The sequence below is a fragment of the Mesoplodon bidens genome (assembly GCF_964165515.1).
Source record: "Mesoplodon bidens genome assembly, chromosome: 3".
Classification (NCBI taxonomy): domain Eukaryota; kingdom Metazoa; phylum Chordata; class Mammalia; order Artiodactyla; family Ziphiidae; genus Mesoplodon; species Mesoplodon bidens.
This window is the reverse complement of record NC_138178.1, coordinates 146761801-146775086: the sequence shown is the minus strand read 5'-3', so window position 1 is coordinate 146775086 and position 13286 is coordinate 146761801. Positions and strand designations below refer to the sequence as shown.

At 38.2% G+C, this 13286-nt stretch overlaps 1 protein-coding gene across 1 annotated transcript in view; it reads left to right on the top strand.

Moving 5' to 3' along the window:
- The window catches only part of COX16 (cytochrome c oxidase assembly factor COX16), a 33943-nt gene that overhangs the window by 422 nt on the left and 20235 nt on the right, over positions 1–13286 (top strand). The window contains exon 2 of the mRNA XM_081229448.1: positions 6774–6845. Within this exon, the coding sequence (XP_081085574.1) occupies positions 6774–6845 (72 nt within the window). The remainder of the gene's footprint in view (positions 1–6773; positions 6846–13286) is intronic.

The window sequence follows — 13286 nt, the reverse complement described above, 5'->3', positions numbered from 1 at the left end:
TAGTTACCTGGATGTGCTTCTGAGAGTGATGTCAGAACCAGATTTTAACCCAAGTTTGGATGATTACTAAACTTCCTTCCTCCCCCCCGCGCCGCCCCTAGCTACAGCTTGACGATACTCTGGATCATTGGAACTAGTTGTATTTACTTAATTTAACTATACATTTTCGGGCATGTTCAGGTTTCAGCTTATTAGTTTGTGAACTGGCTTAATTCTTCCAGGGTTGTTATGAGTTAAATAAATCCTTGTGAGTTGAATGTAGCACATTGTAGCAGCCCTCAAAAGATGGTCGCTGAATTATAGTTGATGTTTTTAAAGCACGTTGAAAGTAGTTTTGGTGTCTATTTCTTCGCATCCACTCCTACACTGAGTTCCCAGAAGGTCGCATTAGTCTTGAAAATTTGGATCAATGTTGGCTTAACACAACACCAACCCGAGTTGGAATCCAGCGAGACCACTCATTTTCTTTTCAATTTGACCTTGGCAAGTTACTTTGCTTCAGCAAGCCTTGATGTCATAGTAAATGAAACAATTTAAATATAAAGCATGTGGACAAAGTCCACTTACTTTTAAATAGTTTATTACTTTGGTATGGATTTGGTACAGGTGAAGTTACCAGCTTTTGCATTTAAGCAGGACTAAACGAAAGAAGGGCCTTAGAAAAGTAATGAGTTTTTTACTCATCTTTGATGAATGGATTTCTTTCTAAACTTTGGGAACTCCTTTTTATCTATCTTTTTTAAAGTTTAAAGAAAACTGTTTATAAGACAATACAGTAATTATATTTGTGTAGCTGTAGGGGAATGTGTAAAAACTATCCTCCCTGTAGATTCCCCTGCCACAAAATAGAGATCCATTCAGAAATACTGTGATTGTAGTCACTACCTTGAGGTCACCTGCATGTCCCACTGGAAGACAGTTTGATTTTGTTTCTTATCTTTCAAAATCATCAAAGCTAAGCTCTTAAAACCAGTAGTATTAAAGTACCTTCTAAGGTTTCCCTCATTTGTTTTATTTCATGGAATGGAGACTACCACAGTAGACTTCTTCCCAAGTGTATTTCTCTGTACTGGTCTCTGTGTCTATATTGGACCTGTACTATACTGGACCTAGGTCTGTACTGTTTCAAAATATGGGTCCTAGACATATAACTACTTTTGTAGAGGAAAATGTTGAATTCAGTACTGTGAAACCCAACACTACTAGAAAGACCTCAAAAGATACATCGTCTTCATCATGTATCAGTCAAATTTTCCATAATTACTATAGTCTACTACTATACTTCAAGTTGAAATTATTTCCTCTCTTAGATAAATGTTAATGCTTGCTTCATAAGAATCTTTATTTAGCAACATACAGAAGAGGACTTAGAGTACCAGGTATAGGCCAATAATACTCTCCTTCCCTGCTCTCCCAAACCACTTGAAAAAGGGAATATATTTGTTGTCTCCCAAACCACTTGAAAAAGAGAGTATATTTATTGTTTCAGTTTCCACACTGCGCATTTAGTCTGCAGAATTTACCTTTCTAATCTGACCAGTGACTACTGGTTTCTACATTCTAAAAAATTAGCCCATTTAATGTTTACTGTTCAGTTGTTTTTAGTTTATTCAGTGTTATGCAACTATCACCACAGTCTAATTTTAGAACATTTTCATCACCCTAAGAGAAACACCATACTCACTAGTAGCCACTTCCTGTTGTCCCCTACCCTTCTCCCATCCTAGTTAACCACTAATCTACTTTTGTCTGTAGATTTCATAGAATAATACAACTTATGGTCTATTGTGACTTTGTTCACTTAGCATAATGTTTTCAAAGTTCATTCATGTAACATGTGTCAAAACTTCATTCCTTTTAATGGGTAAATAATATTCCATCAGTTGGAATATTTATTTTTCATTGATGAACATTTAGGAGATTGTTTTCATTTCTTGGCTATTATGAATAATGCTGCTATGAACATTCTTGTACAGATTTTTGTATGGATGTGTTTTCATTTCTCTTGAGTAAATACCTAATAGTAGAATTGCTGGGTCGTATGGTAACTCCATGTTTAACATTTTGAGGAACTGCCAAGCTGTTTCCCAAAAACTACATCATTTTACATTCCCACCAGCAATATATGAGGCTTCTGATTTTCCCATTCTTGCCAACAACTGTCATTGTCCACTTTTTAAAAAAATAAACCCTTACTAGTGGGTGTGAAGTGGTATCTCACCGTGGTTTTGATTTGCATTTCCCTAATGACTAATAATGCAGGACATTTGTTCATACAATGGATTATTGGTTATCTGTATATATTCTTTGGGGAAATGTCTATTCAAGTCCTTTGCTCATTTTTAAATGGGACTGTTTTTCTTTTTATTGGGCAGAGGTTTTCTTAGACACCTGGAACCAGTAAGTTTCCCAGTGTTTGTCAAGGGGCTCTGTGTGCTTAATTGGGTATGCCTTCAATACTCAGGCAGGTTACAAACTCTTCTTTAAGCTGTTACTTCTTGCTTGCTCAGAGCCTCAAGGTTAGCCACAGGTGAGTGTTCAGGGCCTTCTCCGATCTCTCCTGAGCTTACACACTGCTCTGGGCATGTGGACAGTTCTGCTCATGTGCGTGTCCTTCCAGAGTGTCAGGAATATGTTTGAGCTTTTAGAGTCCTCTATGGACACCTTATGCCTCATATTTTCCTTTGAGTTTTTTTGGTTAGACTATTCCTTGCCCTGTCATCTACCACCTCAGGCAGTATGATGTTAAACAATGGCCTCTGAATTTTTTCAGCAAACACTTCCAGGGAGAAGTGTGTTTGCACTAGTTGAGCTCCAAGTCAGGAAAACTAAAGACAGCCTTGCGAGTGGGTCTTCCAGGGAACCACCAGACTGGTCAGATAATGAAAATTCTCAGGGAATAAGACTTTAAGGAGCCCCACCCCATTATGCCCCTTCCAGCGGTTACTGCTTTATATCCTGATTTTAGACTTTTGGTTTTCATGTTTACCAAGGAGCTGGGGTCGAGACGTGGGAATAGGTAGGCTAAAAATGCCACCAAACTTTCTGCTTTAACCGAGATTCAGTCATTCTTCTTACGTAAATGTTCCCAACATCATTGCATGCCTTTTTTAATTTCCAAAGTTCTGAAAAAGTAGATTTGACAGCTTTTGCCAGTGTTCTCATTGCTTTAATGGAGAGGGTTTTTGGAGACTCTTACTCTGTTTCACTGATGTCACCTTTTTTTTTGGGGTTTTTTTTTTTGGTCTTTGCTGAAATTTTCTAATTTTTCATTAGTTTATTGCTCTTTGAGGCACTTTTATGATGGTTCCTTTAAAACCTTTGCTAATGTCACTTGATAGTCTTTCCTAATTCAAGTTGTTGTTTCCTGATTCTTCTTATAACAAGTGAATTTTTATTTTATCTTGGACATTCTGTATAGTATGTTAGGTCTTCTACTTTAGCAGCCACCATGCTTGCGTTAAGCTTGTGGGTAGAAGTTAATGTAGGTAGCGAAGACCAAACACTGTGCCCTGGGGGTACTCCAAGTTCAGAGGGTTGGGGTGTGCAGGAGGGACCAATACAGGAGACTAAGAAGGGTTCTCAGTGAGGTAAAAGGAAAACCAGGTTTAAGGGAAGAGAAGGAAAATGTGATCAATGGTGTCAAATTTTGCTCATGAAATAAGATGAGAACAGAGAGTTAAACATTGCATTTAGTAACATGGATGTCAGTGATGGTTGGAATGGGTCTAAGAGAAAGTGGGAAGAGCAGCAAGCATAGACAACTTGTTTGAGGAATTTTACTGCAGGTAAGAACAAAGAAATGGGATAATAACTGATGGGGAAGTAAGGTCTAGAGAAATTTGTTAATAAGATGGGAGAGATAATAGCATTTTTTATGATGAATCATGCAGTGTGGTGAGCAAGATTTTTGATGAATCACTGCCCTTCAGTATATAAGATGATTGGGATCTAGTGCAGAAATGAAGATATTTAGCTAGGAGTGTAGATACCATGGTAAGGAGTGGTCGGTAGTACAGTGCAATTTTGACAGTAACTATGTAGCATTAGTAGAGACTTCATAGATTAAGTGCACAGTTCTCCATAGAACTCCCCTTATCAGACACCAGCTGAAAGCTGTGCGATATTAGGCCACCTGTGCTTCTGATCAACTGGTTACAAATTCAGTGGTTCCTGATAGCCCCTCAGGTTCAATAATTCAGTAGAATGACTCACAGAACTCAGGAAGTCACTATACTTAGGATTATTGTTTTATCATAGTGGTTATGAATTAGGAACAGCTGAAAGAAGAGACCCTTAGGGCAAGGTCTGGGGAGGGTCCCAAAGGCAGAGTTTCCTTGTTTTCTCCCTGTGGAATCAGGGTGTGCCACCATCCCAGCACACTGATGTGTTCCCCAACCAGGAAGCTCATCAAGAGGTTTTTATTGGGATTTTCATCATCTATGGTTGATTGGATCATTGGCTGTGTGACTGAACTCAATCTCCTGCCCCACCCTTTCCTCCTTGGAGGTCAGGAGGTCAGGTTGCAATCACATGGCTCAAGGCCCCCACCCTCTAGTCACATGGTTGATCATCCCAGCATGACCAGCCTCTATACTGTGACTATCTAGGGACCCACAGTGAATCACCTCATTGGCATAAACTCAGCTGTGGTCCCAATAACAAAGATGCTCCTGTCACTCAGGAAATTCCAAGTGAGCAGCTCCCTCCCAAGAACCCAGGACCAAGACCAGACAAATTCTTTATTATGTTACATGTGGGTATTGTGATGACAGTGGTCCAGAAAAGAGATGATGGTGGCCTGGACTAGAATATTAGAAGAAGATATAGTCAGAAATTGTCAGATTTAAGAAATATTTTGACAGAACTCAGTGATGGATTAGATGTGAGATAGGAATTAGAGGAGCTAACTAAAGATGACTCCGGAAAAGCTGGCTTGAGTAATTGGATGAAAGTATTTGACCTTAATTTGGATGTGAATGATTGATTAGCAGCAGATTGGGGCAGAAAGAGTGTTGGGGTAAAAAAATCAAGAATTTTTGTCATGTTAATTTATATATACCTGTTAAACTTTCAAGTGGAGATGTCAGGTAGGAGGGCAGGTCTTCACTTCAGTGGGATGTTTCCCACTGAAAATGTACATTTGGAAGTTGTTAGGTTATAGAAGCTATTTAAATCCATGGAACTGGATGGCATGACCTAGGGACTCTTTTGGTTGTGAACAGGTAAAAAAGGTGTGAAGTCTGAGCCTTTTGAGATACTCCAACAATTTGAGATTGGAAGGTGAGGAAGAATGAATAAGGGGAGGCTGAGAGGAGTTAGGAAAATCACAGGTGTGTCTTTTTGTTACCAACCGGGGTTCTTGGCCTTCCTTAATCAATGGATATTGATAAGAGGCCAGACAAGAAATTCAGGCAAGACTTTATTAGCAGGGGGGAGCAAAAACAGAACCCCTTGGGTGGGGGCCAGCTGATTCCTTATATGGGGAGAGCGTAGGGATGTGTCCATGCGTGGGGCTAAAGGGGTGGCTTAGGTGGTCTGCCCACCCCTTTGTGGTGTTGAGTGTAGGGGACATGTGCAGTACCCTGCTTTTACTCCTGACACCGTATTTTTGCTCCAAGTTCTTCAGAAGTGGCAGTTGGGTTTTTGGTGTTTTTGTATCTTGTTGTGCATAATTTGCCCCAACTGTGCATGCTTGCAGTAATTTTTAGTCCCTTACATTTTGTTTGCATTTTGTTGCTGGAGGAGAAGTTTGTCCAGGTGCAAGCACTGCAGCAAAGGGTCCCAGGTCCCAGCGTGTCTCATTTCATTGAAACCAAGAGACAAAAAAGTTACTTTACTTATACAAAGAATGATTACATAATGACATTGGAAGTATTAGCTGGTTATACATAACAGATATTTTTCCTGGTTTGTTGTCTTTTGATTTGACGTCATTTTATTTCATTTATTTGCAGGTAAGAGACTAAATTTTCATGTGGTCAGATTTATTGGGTTTTTTAATTCATAGCCTCAAGGTTTTGTTGGTATTCCGACTTCAAAATTATAGAATTTTATATTTTACAGTGTTTTTATCTGTTTGTATTACTTTAATTGGTAATATTAATATATTGATGGTAGGGATCAAACCTAATTTTTTTCCAAATTGCTAGACTTTTACAGCTTTAGGATGAGAGTAAAGCCCATTAGATTATTGGAGGAGATGCTAAAGCAGCAGTGGCAATTCATGGGCTCTTTTAAGGTGAACCACATACTGAGAAGGGTAACATATTTCATGAGATTGTTTTATCACTTGGTTAGAAGATGGAGAAAAATGCTCTCTAATTGGCCTATTTTGCAAAATCATAAAATTGAAAGAATTCTAGTCTTGAAGAAGCAAGGCCAGTATTTTATTCCTGGATTTACCCATTACAATCATGGGCAAGTCATTTATTTCGTTGTGCTTTTATTTCCTCATCTATTAAGTGTATTTTTTTCCCTTAGCTCATAGGTCTTTTGTAAGAATCAACTAATGTAATGCTTCTGATGGTGATATTTAAATAAGGTGAAGTACAGGTGGGGGTAATGATTTTGGTATTTGCTCATGTGCTAAAATGTTTCCCAGTGATAGTGTGTACTGTATCTACTCTGAAAAGATGAATGGTAACTCACCAGGGAAAATAATCTATAGGATTTTGTATAATCTGCCACTGTTGGTGTTCAGGTAAGTAATGTATAGATAGACTGAATTCTGCCCTTCTATTTTGTTTAATTGTTTCCCTGTCTTGTTTCAGTTGCTGATTGTTGGAGGTTCTTTTGGTCTTCGTGAGTTTTCACAAATCCGTTATGATGCTGTAAAGATTAAAGTAAGAACTGTCATTGGCGTTTGACATGTGTACATGTATGTTCTGGTTTATGAGACGCGAATACTCAGTAAACTAAGCTGTCTTGAGTTTTATCTTGCTTTTTAAGAGTGATATATGGGGACTTCCCTGGCCGTCCAGTGGTTAAGACTCTGCGCTTCCAATGCAGGGGTCATGGGTTCGATCCCTGGTCAGGGAACTAAGATCCCACATGCTGCATGGTGATGCCAAAAAATAAAACAAATAACTAACTAAATATAATAAAAATAATACAAACAGCTGTTTAAAAAAAGACTGATACATGATCTTTGGACTCTTAAAAACATTTTTTATACAATTTCTAAAGGTTACTTTCCATTTACAGTTATTACAAAATATTGGCTATATTCCCCATGTTGTACAATATATCCTTGAGCCTGTCTTACACCCAACAGTGTGTACTGCCCGTGCCCTCACCCGTTTCCCCTCCCCCATCCCCACTGGTAACCTCTAGTTTCTTTTTTATATTTGTGAGTCTGCTTCTTTTTTTGTTGTATTCACTAGTTTGTGATATTTTTTAGAATCCACATAAACATGATATCATACAGTATTTATCTTTCTCTGCTTTATTTCACTTAGCATAATGCCCTCCAAGTCCATCCATGTTGCTGCAAATTTCATTCTTTTTTTATGGCTAAGTAAAACATACATGTGTATATACACACACACACACACACACACACATTTTTTTTTGCCAATTATGTTTTTTTAACATCTTTATTGGAGTATAATTGCTTTACAATGGTGTGTTAGTTTCTGCTTTATAACAAAGTGTATCAGTTATACATATACATGTGTTCCCATATCTCTTCCCTCTTGCGTCTCCCTCCCTCCTACCCTCCCTATCCCACCCCTCCAGGCGGTCACAAAGCATGGAGCTGATCTCCCTGTGCTATGCGGCTGCTTCCCACTAGCTATCTATTTTACGTTTGGTAGTGTATATATGTCCATGCCCCTCTCCCACTTTGTCACAGCTTACCCTTCCCCCTCCCCATATCCTCAGGTCCATGCTCTAGTAGGTCTGACACACATCTTCTTTATCCATTCATCTGTTGATGGACACTTAGGTTGCTCCCATATCTTGGCAATTGTAAATGATGCTGCTATGAACATTGGGGTGCATATATCTTTTTGAGTCAGTGTTTTTTTTTTATTTTGATATATACACAGGAGTGGAATTTCTGGGTCATATAGTAGTTCTATTTTTAGTTTTTTGAGAACCCTCCATACTGTTTTCCACAGTGGCTGCACCAATTTTCATTCCCACCAACAGTGTAGGAGGGTTCCCTTTTCTCCACATCCTCAGCAACATTTGTTATGTGTGTTCTTTTGATGATAGTCATCCTGACAGGTGTGAGATGATATCATGTATACTCAATATACTAAGCAGTCTGAGTTTTATCTTGCTTTTCAAGGCTGATATATGATCTTTGGGCTCTTTCTTACTCTTTAAAATAATATTAATGATCACATGGAAGTGAATCATGAAATGTAAAGAATTTAGTTATCTTTCTCCTCACTCACTAGAAACTTTGCAGTACTGTTAGCTTTTTCCCACAAAATATGCTCTGATGTAGCCATTTTTTGGATCTAGAAGGGACTAAAGAACATAGGACAATAATTTCACTCCATTTTATTATTCTAATTTTAAATTAGCTATTTTGTATTAATACCAGTAAATTATGAGTTATATTGATGTGTATCTTTAGTAACTAATACTAAAAGAAAGGAAAATGATCTTTCATTATAGTGATACCTATCTTTTCATAGTGATCCTTTTTACAGGTATGCATTTGTGGTAGGACTATACTGGTTCCTGCATAGATATATTACTGTCTTTATTTTTACAGGTGAGGAATCTGAGGCTCAGAGAGCTTAAGTAAGTTGCTTAAGGTCATGTGGCTATTTAGGGCTAGAACTAGGATTCCCACCTCTATGATTACACAATTACTGTCAAATTCAGGTCTATTGTTACGGAACAATTCTGGTTAATTCATTCAGAAGTATGTAGCTTTTCTTTGTGGCACACATCTGATATTTGAGGGGTTTTTCCCAAGTACAGGTGACCCTTGAACAGCAGGGGTTTGAACTGTGCTGTCCACTGATACCCAGATTTTTTTCAGTAAATACTACAGTACTACATGATCTGCAGTTGGTTGAATCCAAGGATGCAGAACTCGCAGATATGACGGGCCAACTGTTATTTATTGAGGAAAATCCTTGTGTAAGTGGACCCTCGAGGTTCAAACTCGTGTTTTCAAGAGTCAGCAGTATTTCATTAGCAGACCTCAGTAATGTTGGTGGGAGAGTATTAAAGCCCTATTCAGTTTTTTCAGTTAATTTTATGGTTTAAGAGAAATACCAACGCTAGCTAGTCTTAAAGACAGTAGGTATTATAAAAAATAGTAAATTTAAAAGGAATATATACTTTCTATGAGGGAATAGAGCAATTATAACTGAGTTTTAAAGTTTCTGTTAGCATTCCAATTATTTTATTAAGGAATTTTTCCCCTTTTGCTTTAAGATGAAAGTTATAATAATCTGACTTTTAGAAATGGGATGTCATGTACATATTTGAAAAATAATTGAATATTTGTCATGTGTTAGATCCTACAGATAAAGATTCAAGAAACTGGTTCTTATAAAGTTTATAGCATTATCAAGGCTGGGAGACATCTAATATAAAAATGTATCCAAACATACAATATAACAATGCCCAGTGAAATGCTATATTAGAACTCTGCATAAAACATTACTAGAACTTCAAGGAGAAGCATATGGTTTAGACTTGGGAAAGGGATATCAGAGAAGTTCTGCTAGAGGTATCAACCTTTGAATTAAGGTTAAGAATGAGTAAGAGTTAGCTAAATGATGGAAATGATTAGTATTATATAACACAGAGTGGCTAACATGGAGGGGAGATTGGGGGAGCAAGATAGGATGGAAGAGATTGTTTCAAGTGGAGATGCAGAGACCTGTTAAGACACTTTGGCAGTAGTATAGACGAACAATAGTGGAATCTGAAATAAAACAGTTACAATGAAGATAGAAATGAACGGGTTCCAGAAAAATTTTTAGCAGCAAATTGATAGTGACATATATGATATTAAAATCTCAATAAATATCAGATGACTTGAGGCTTTGGTTTTGAGGACTGGGTAAATTTTCGTAGCAAGAGAGAGTGAGGGAGATTGCAGTAACAGAAGAGGTCTAGACGAGGGGGTCGAAGTAAAGAGAACGAAGTTGGGAGAAATGAGGTTGATTGACGTTAAGAGGATGAGATTGGTCAGGGTCTATGGAAGGAGGCTGAGAGGACAAAGTTGAGGTGAGAAGGATCAGAGAACAAGACCTCCTGCGATTGAGATGTCCAGGTTGGTTGATGTTGAGAAGTCAGACTCAGGTGAGGTCAAGAGTCAGTGTTTAGGTGAGGTTGAGTTCAAATAAGGTTGAGAGGGTAAGGTGGATTAAATTTGAGAGGAATTGAGAAGGTACGATTGGTTGAGGCTGACAGTTGTTACAAGGGTTGAGAGGCTGAGATTAAGGAGGAGTCGAGGGAAAGATTGCTGAGGTCAAGGGCTGGGGGTCAAGACTGTGGTTGAGAGGACAAATTCAGTTAAGAAAGATCAAGGATAAGTACAGCTGAGAAGTTTTGAGGAGGGTGGAAAAAGACGGTACTGATTCAGAGTGACCAGCCGTTTTAGGTTGCCTGGAGCTGTCCTGATTTTAGGACTGAAAATCCAGTGTCCCAGGATGTAAAAATTCCTGCTTTTCAGTTGTGGGTATGGAAGGTTGAAAGGAAAGTACAGAACCCATGGGGTGGGCTTAAATAAATAAGCTGAAAGCAATAGCTTTCAATGTCTAGTGTGAAATGGATATGACAGGGCTCATCTGCCTTCATTATGGCTGTTGCTCTTTTGTTCTCCTGACTCCTAATGCTAACAACTGTGGATCCACAGTAATAGATTATCTGCTTTTGCATCACTCCAAGTAATATGATTTAAGTGTACAATTAAGTGAATTGTAATCCTGAGCATTAACAGTCTTTTATTTTAAACCTTTGCTTGACAGTTGTAGTTTGTAAAGAACTAGTGCTTGTTTAATTTTTAACATTGTAAATATCATAACCATGTTTTTTAGGATTCAGGTAATGAAAATGAGAATAATTACAGTACCAACCACCAGTCTGTTCTCTGTATCTATGACCTTGGTTTTTTTGTTTGTGTGTTTTTTTAGATTCCACATACAAGTGAGATCATTATTGACTGTATTCCCCACACTGTATGTTTCATACCCATAACTCATTTATTTTGTAACTGGTAGTTTGTACCTCTTAATTTTCTTACCCATTCTCTCCTTCTCCCTTCCCCCTTCCCTGTGGCAGCTACTTGTCTCTGCATGTATGACTCTGTTTCTGTTTTATTATGTTTGTTCATTTGTTTTGTTTTTCAGGTTTCACATATAAGTGAAATCAAACAGTATTTGTGTTTCTTTGCCTGACTTATTTCACTTAGCATAATCCTGTTGTCAAAATGGGGAGGTCCATCCCTGTTGTCAAAAATGGCAAGATTTGGGCTTCCTTGGTGGCACAGTGGTTGAGAGTCCGCCTGCTGATGCAGGGGACACAGGTTTGTGCCCCGGTCTGGGAAGATCCCACATGCTGCGGAGCGGCTGGGCCCATGAGCCATGGCCGCTGAGCCTGCGCGTCCGGAGCCTGTGCTCCGCAACGGGAGAGGCCACAACAGTGAGAGGCCCGTGTACTGCAAAAAAAAAAAGAAAAAAGAAAAATGGCAAGATTTCGTTTTTTATGGCTGAATAATATTCCTTTGTGTATATACATATGACAGTTTCTTTATCCATTACCCATCGATGGACACTTAGGTTGTTTCCATGTCTTGGCTCTTGTGAATAATGCTGTGGTGAACATGGGGTGCAGATACCTCTTCAAGATAGTGATTTCATTTCCTTCAGATAAACACCCAGAGGTGAAATTCCTGGGCCATATGGTAGCTCTATTTTCCATTTTTTGCAGGAATCTCCATAGTGTTTTCCACAGTAGCTGTACCAATTTATATTCCCACCAACAGTGCACAAGGACTCCCTTTTTCCACATCCTCTCCATCAGTTGTCATTTCTTGTCCTTTTGGTAATAGCCATTCCAACAAGTATGAGGTGATATCTCATTGTGGTTTTGATTTGCATTTTCCTGATGATTGGTGATGTTGAGCATCTTTTCATGTACCTGTTGGTCATCTGTCTGTCTTCTCTGGAAAAATGTTCTGATCCTCTGCCCATTTTTTAAGCAGATTTTTTTTTGGGGGGGTGCTACTGAGTTGAATGTGTTCTTTATATATTTTGGATATTAACCTTTTATGAGTTATATGATTTGCACTTATTTTCTTTCATTCAGTAGGTTGCCTTATCATTGTGTTGATTGTCTTTTTCTCCCCCCAGTATTATGTATGTGAAATTCATATCTATTTTAGCTCTAAATTCAGGGTCAGCAAGCTTTTCCTGTAAGGAGCCAGGTAGTAAGTGTTTTAGGCTTTGTGAACTACACTCTTTCACAACTATTGAAATCTGGTGTTGTATCATAAAAGCAGCCATGGACAAAAACAAATGAGCATAGCTGTGTTCAAATAAAACTTTACTGACAAAAATGGATATTAGACTAGATTTGGTCCATGGGCCATAGTTGCTGACCCCATGATTTTTTCATTGCTGTATGGTATTCCACTAATTATACCATAATTTATTTATCCATTTTACTCTTAGACATTTGAGTTGCTTAGCAGTTTTGGTTACTGAAAATAATGTTGCTGTGAACATTCTTGTATATTTTTCTTGCTGCATGTGTGCAAAAAAGGAATTGCTGGATTATCACCTTTACTTGACAGTTTCCAAACTGTTTTTCAGAGTGATTGAATCAGTTGTAGGGAAGAAAAAATAATTTTCCCTTTACCCTTCTACGTTCTTGGCTGAGATCCTTCTGTAATAAAATACAGATTAATAAGAGAAAAACAAACAGAAGTTTAATAACATGTATACCTCTTGTATACATGGAAGATACCCAGGAAAAGTGAGTAAAACTTTCCCCACCACCACCTTAAATACTATCTTAAGACAGAAGAAGGATGTTGGAGGGGGAGGGCAGTTATGAGAGGTTACTGGGAAAAGCACAGTAAAAGGGTAAGGTCGTTACACAGATTTAAGTGGGTGCCTTCTTGATTGGTAGAAGTTTCTTGTGATTTAGAATCATCCTTCTCTTCCTGGTACTAAAAGGGAGATACTTATAAATGGAGATTTCCTTTATAAATGTAAGTGTCCCTCACAAAAGGGTAACTTGTACTGGTTTTCAGAGCTTGCGCCTCTGGTGTTTCCTAAAAACAATCAGCTCAAGATAATCCT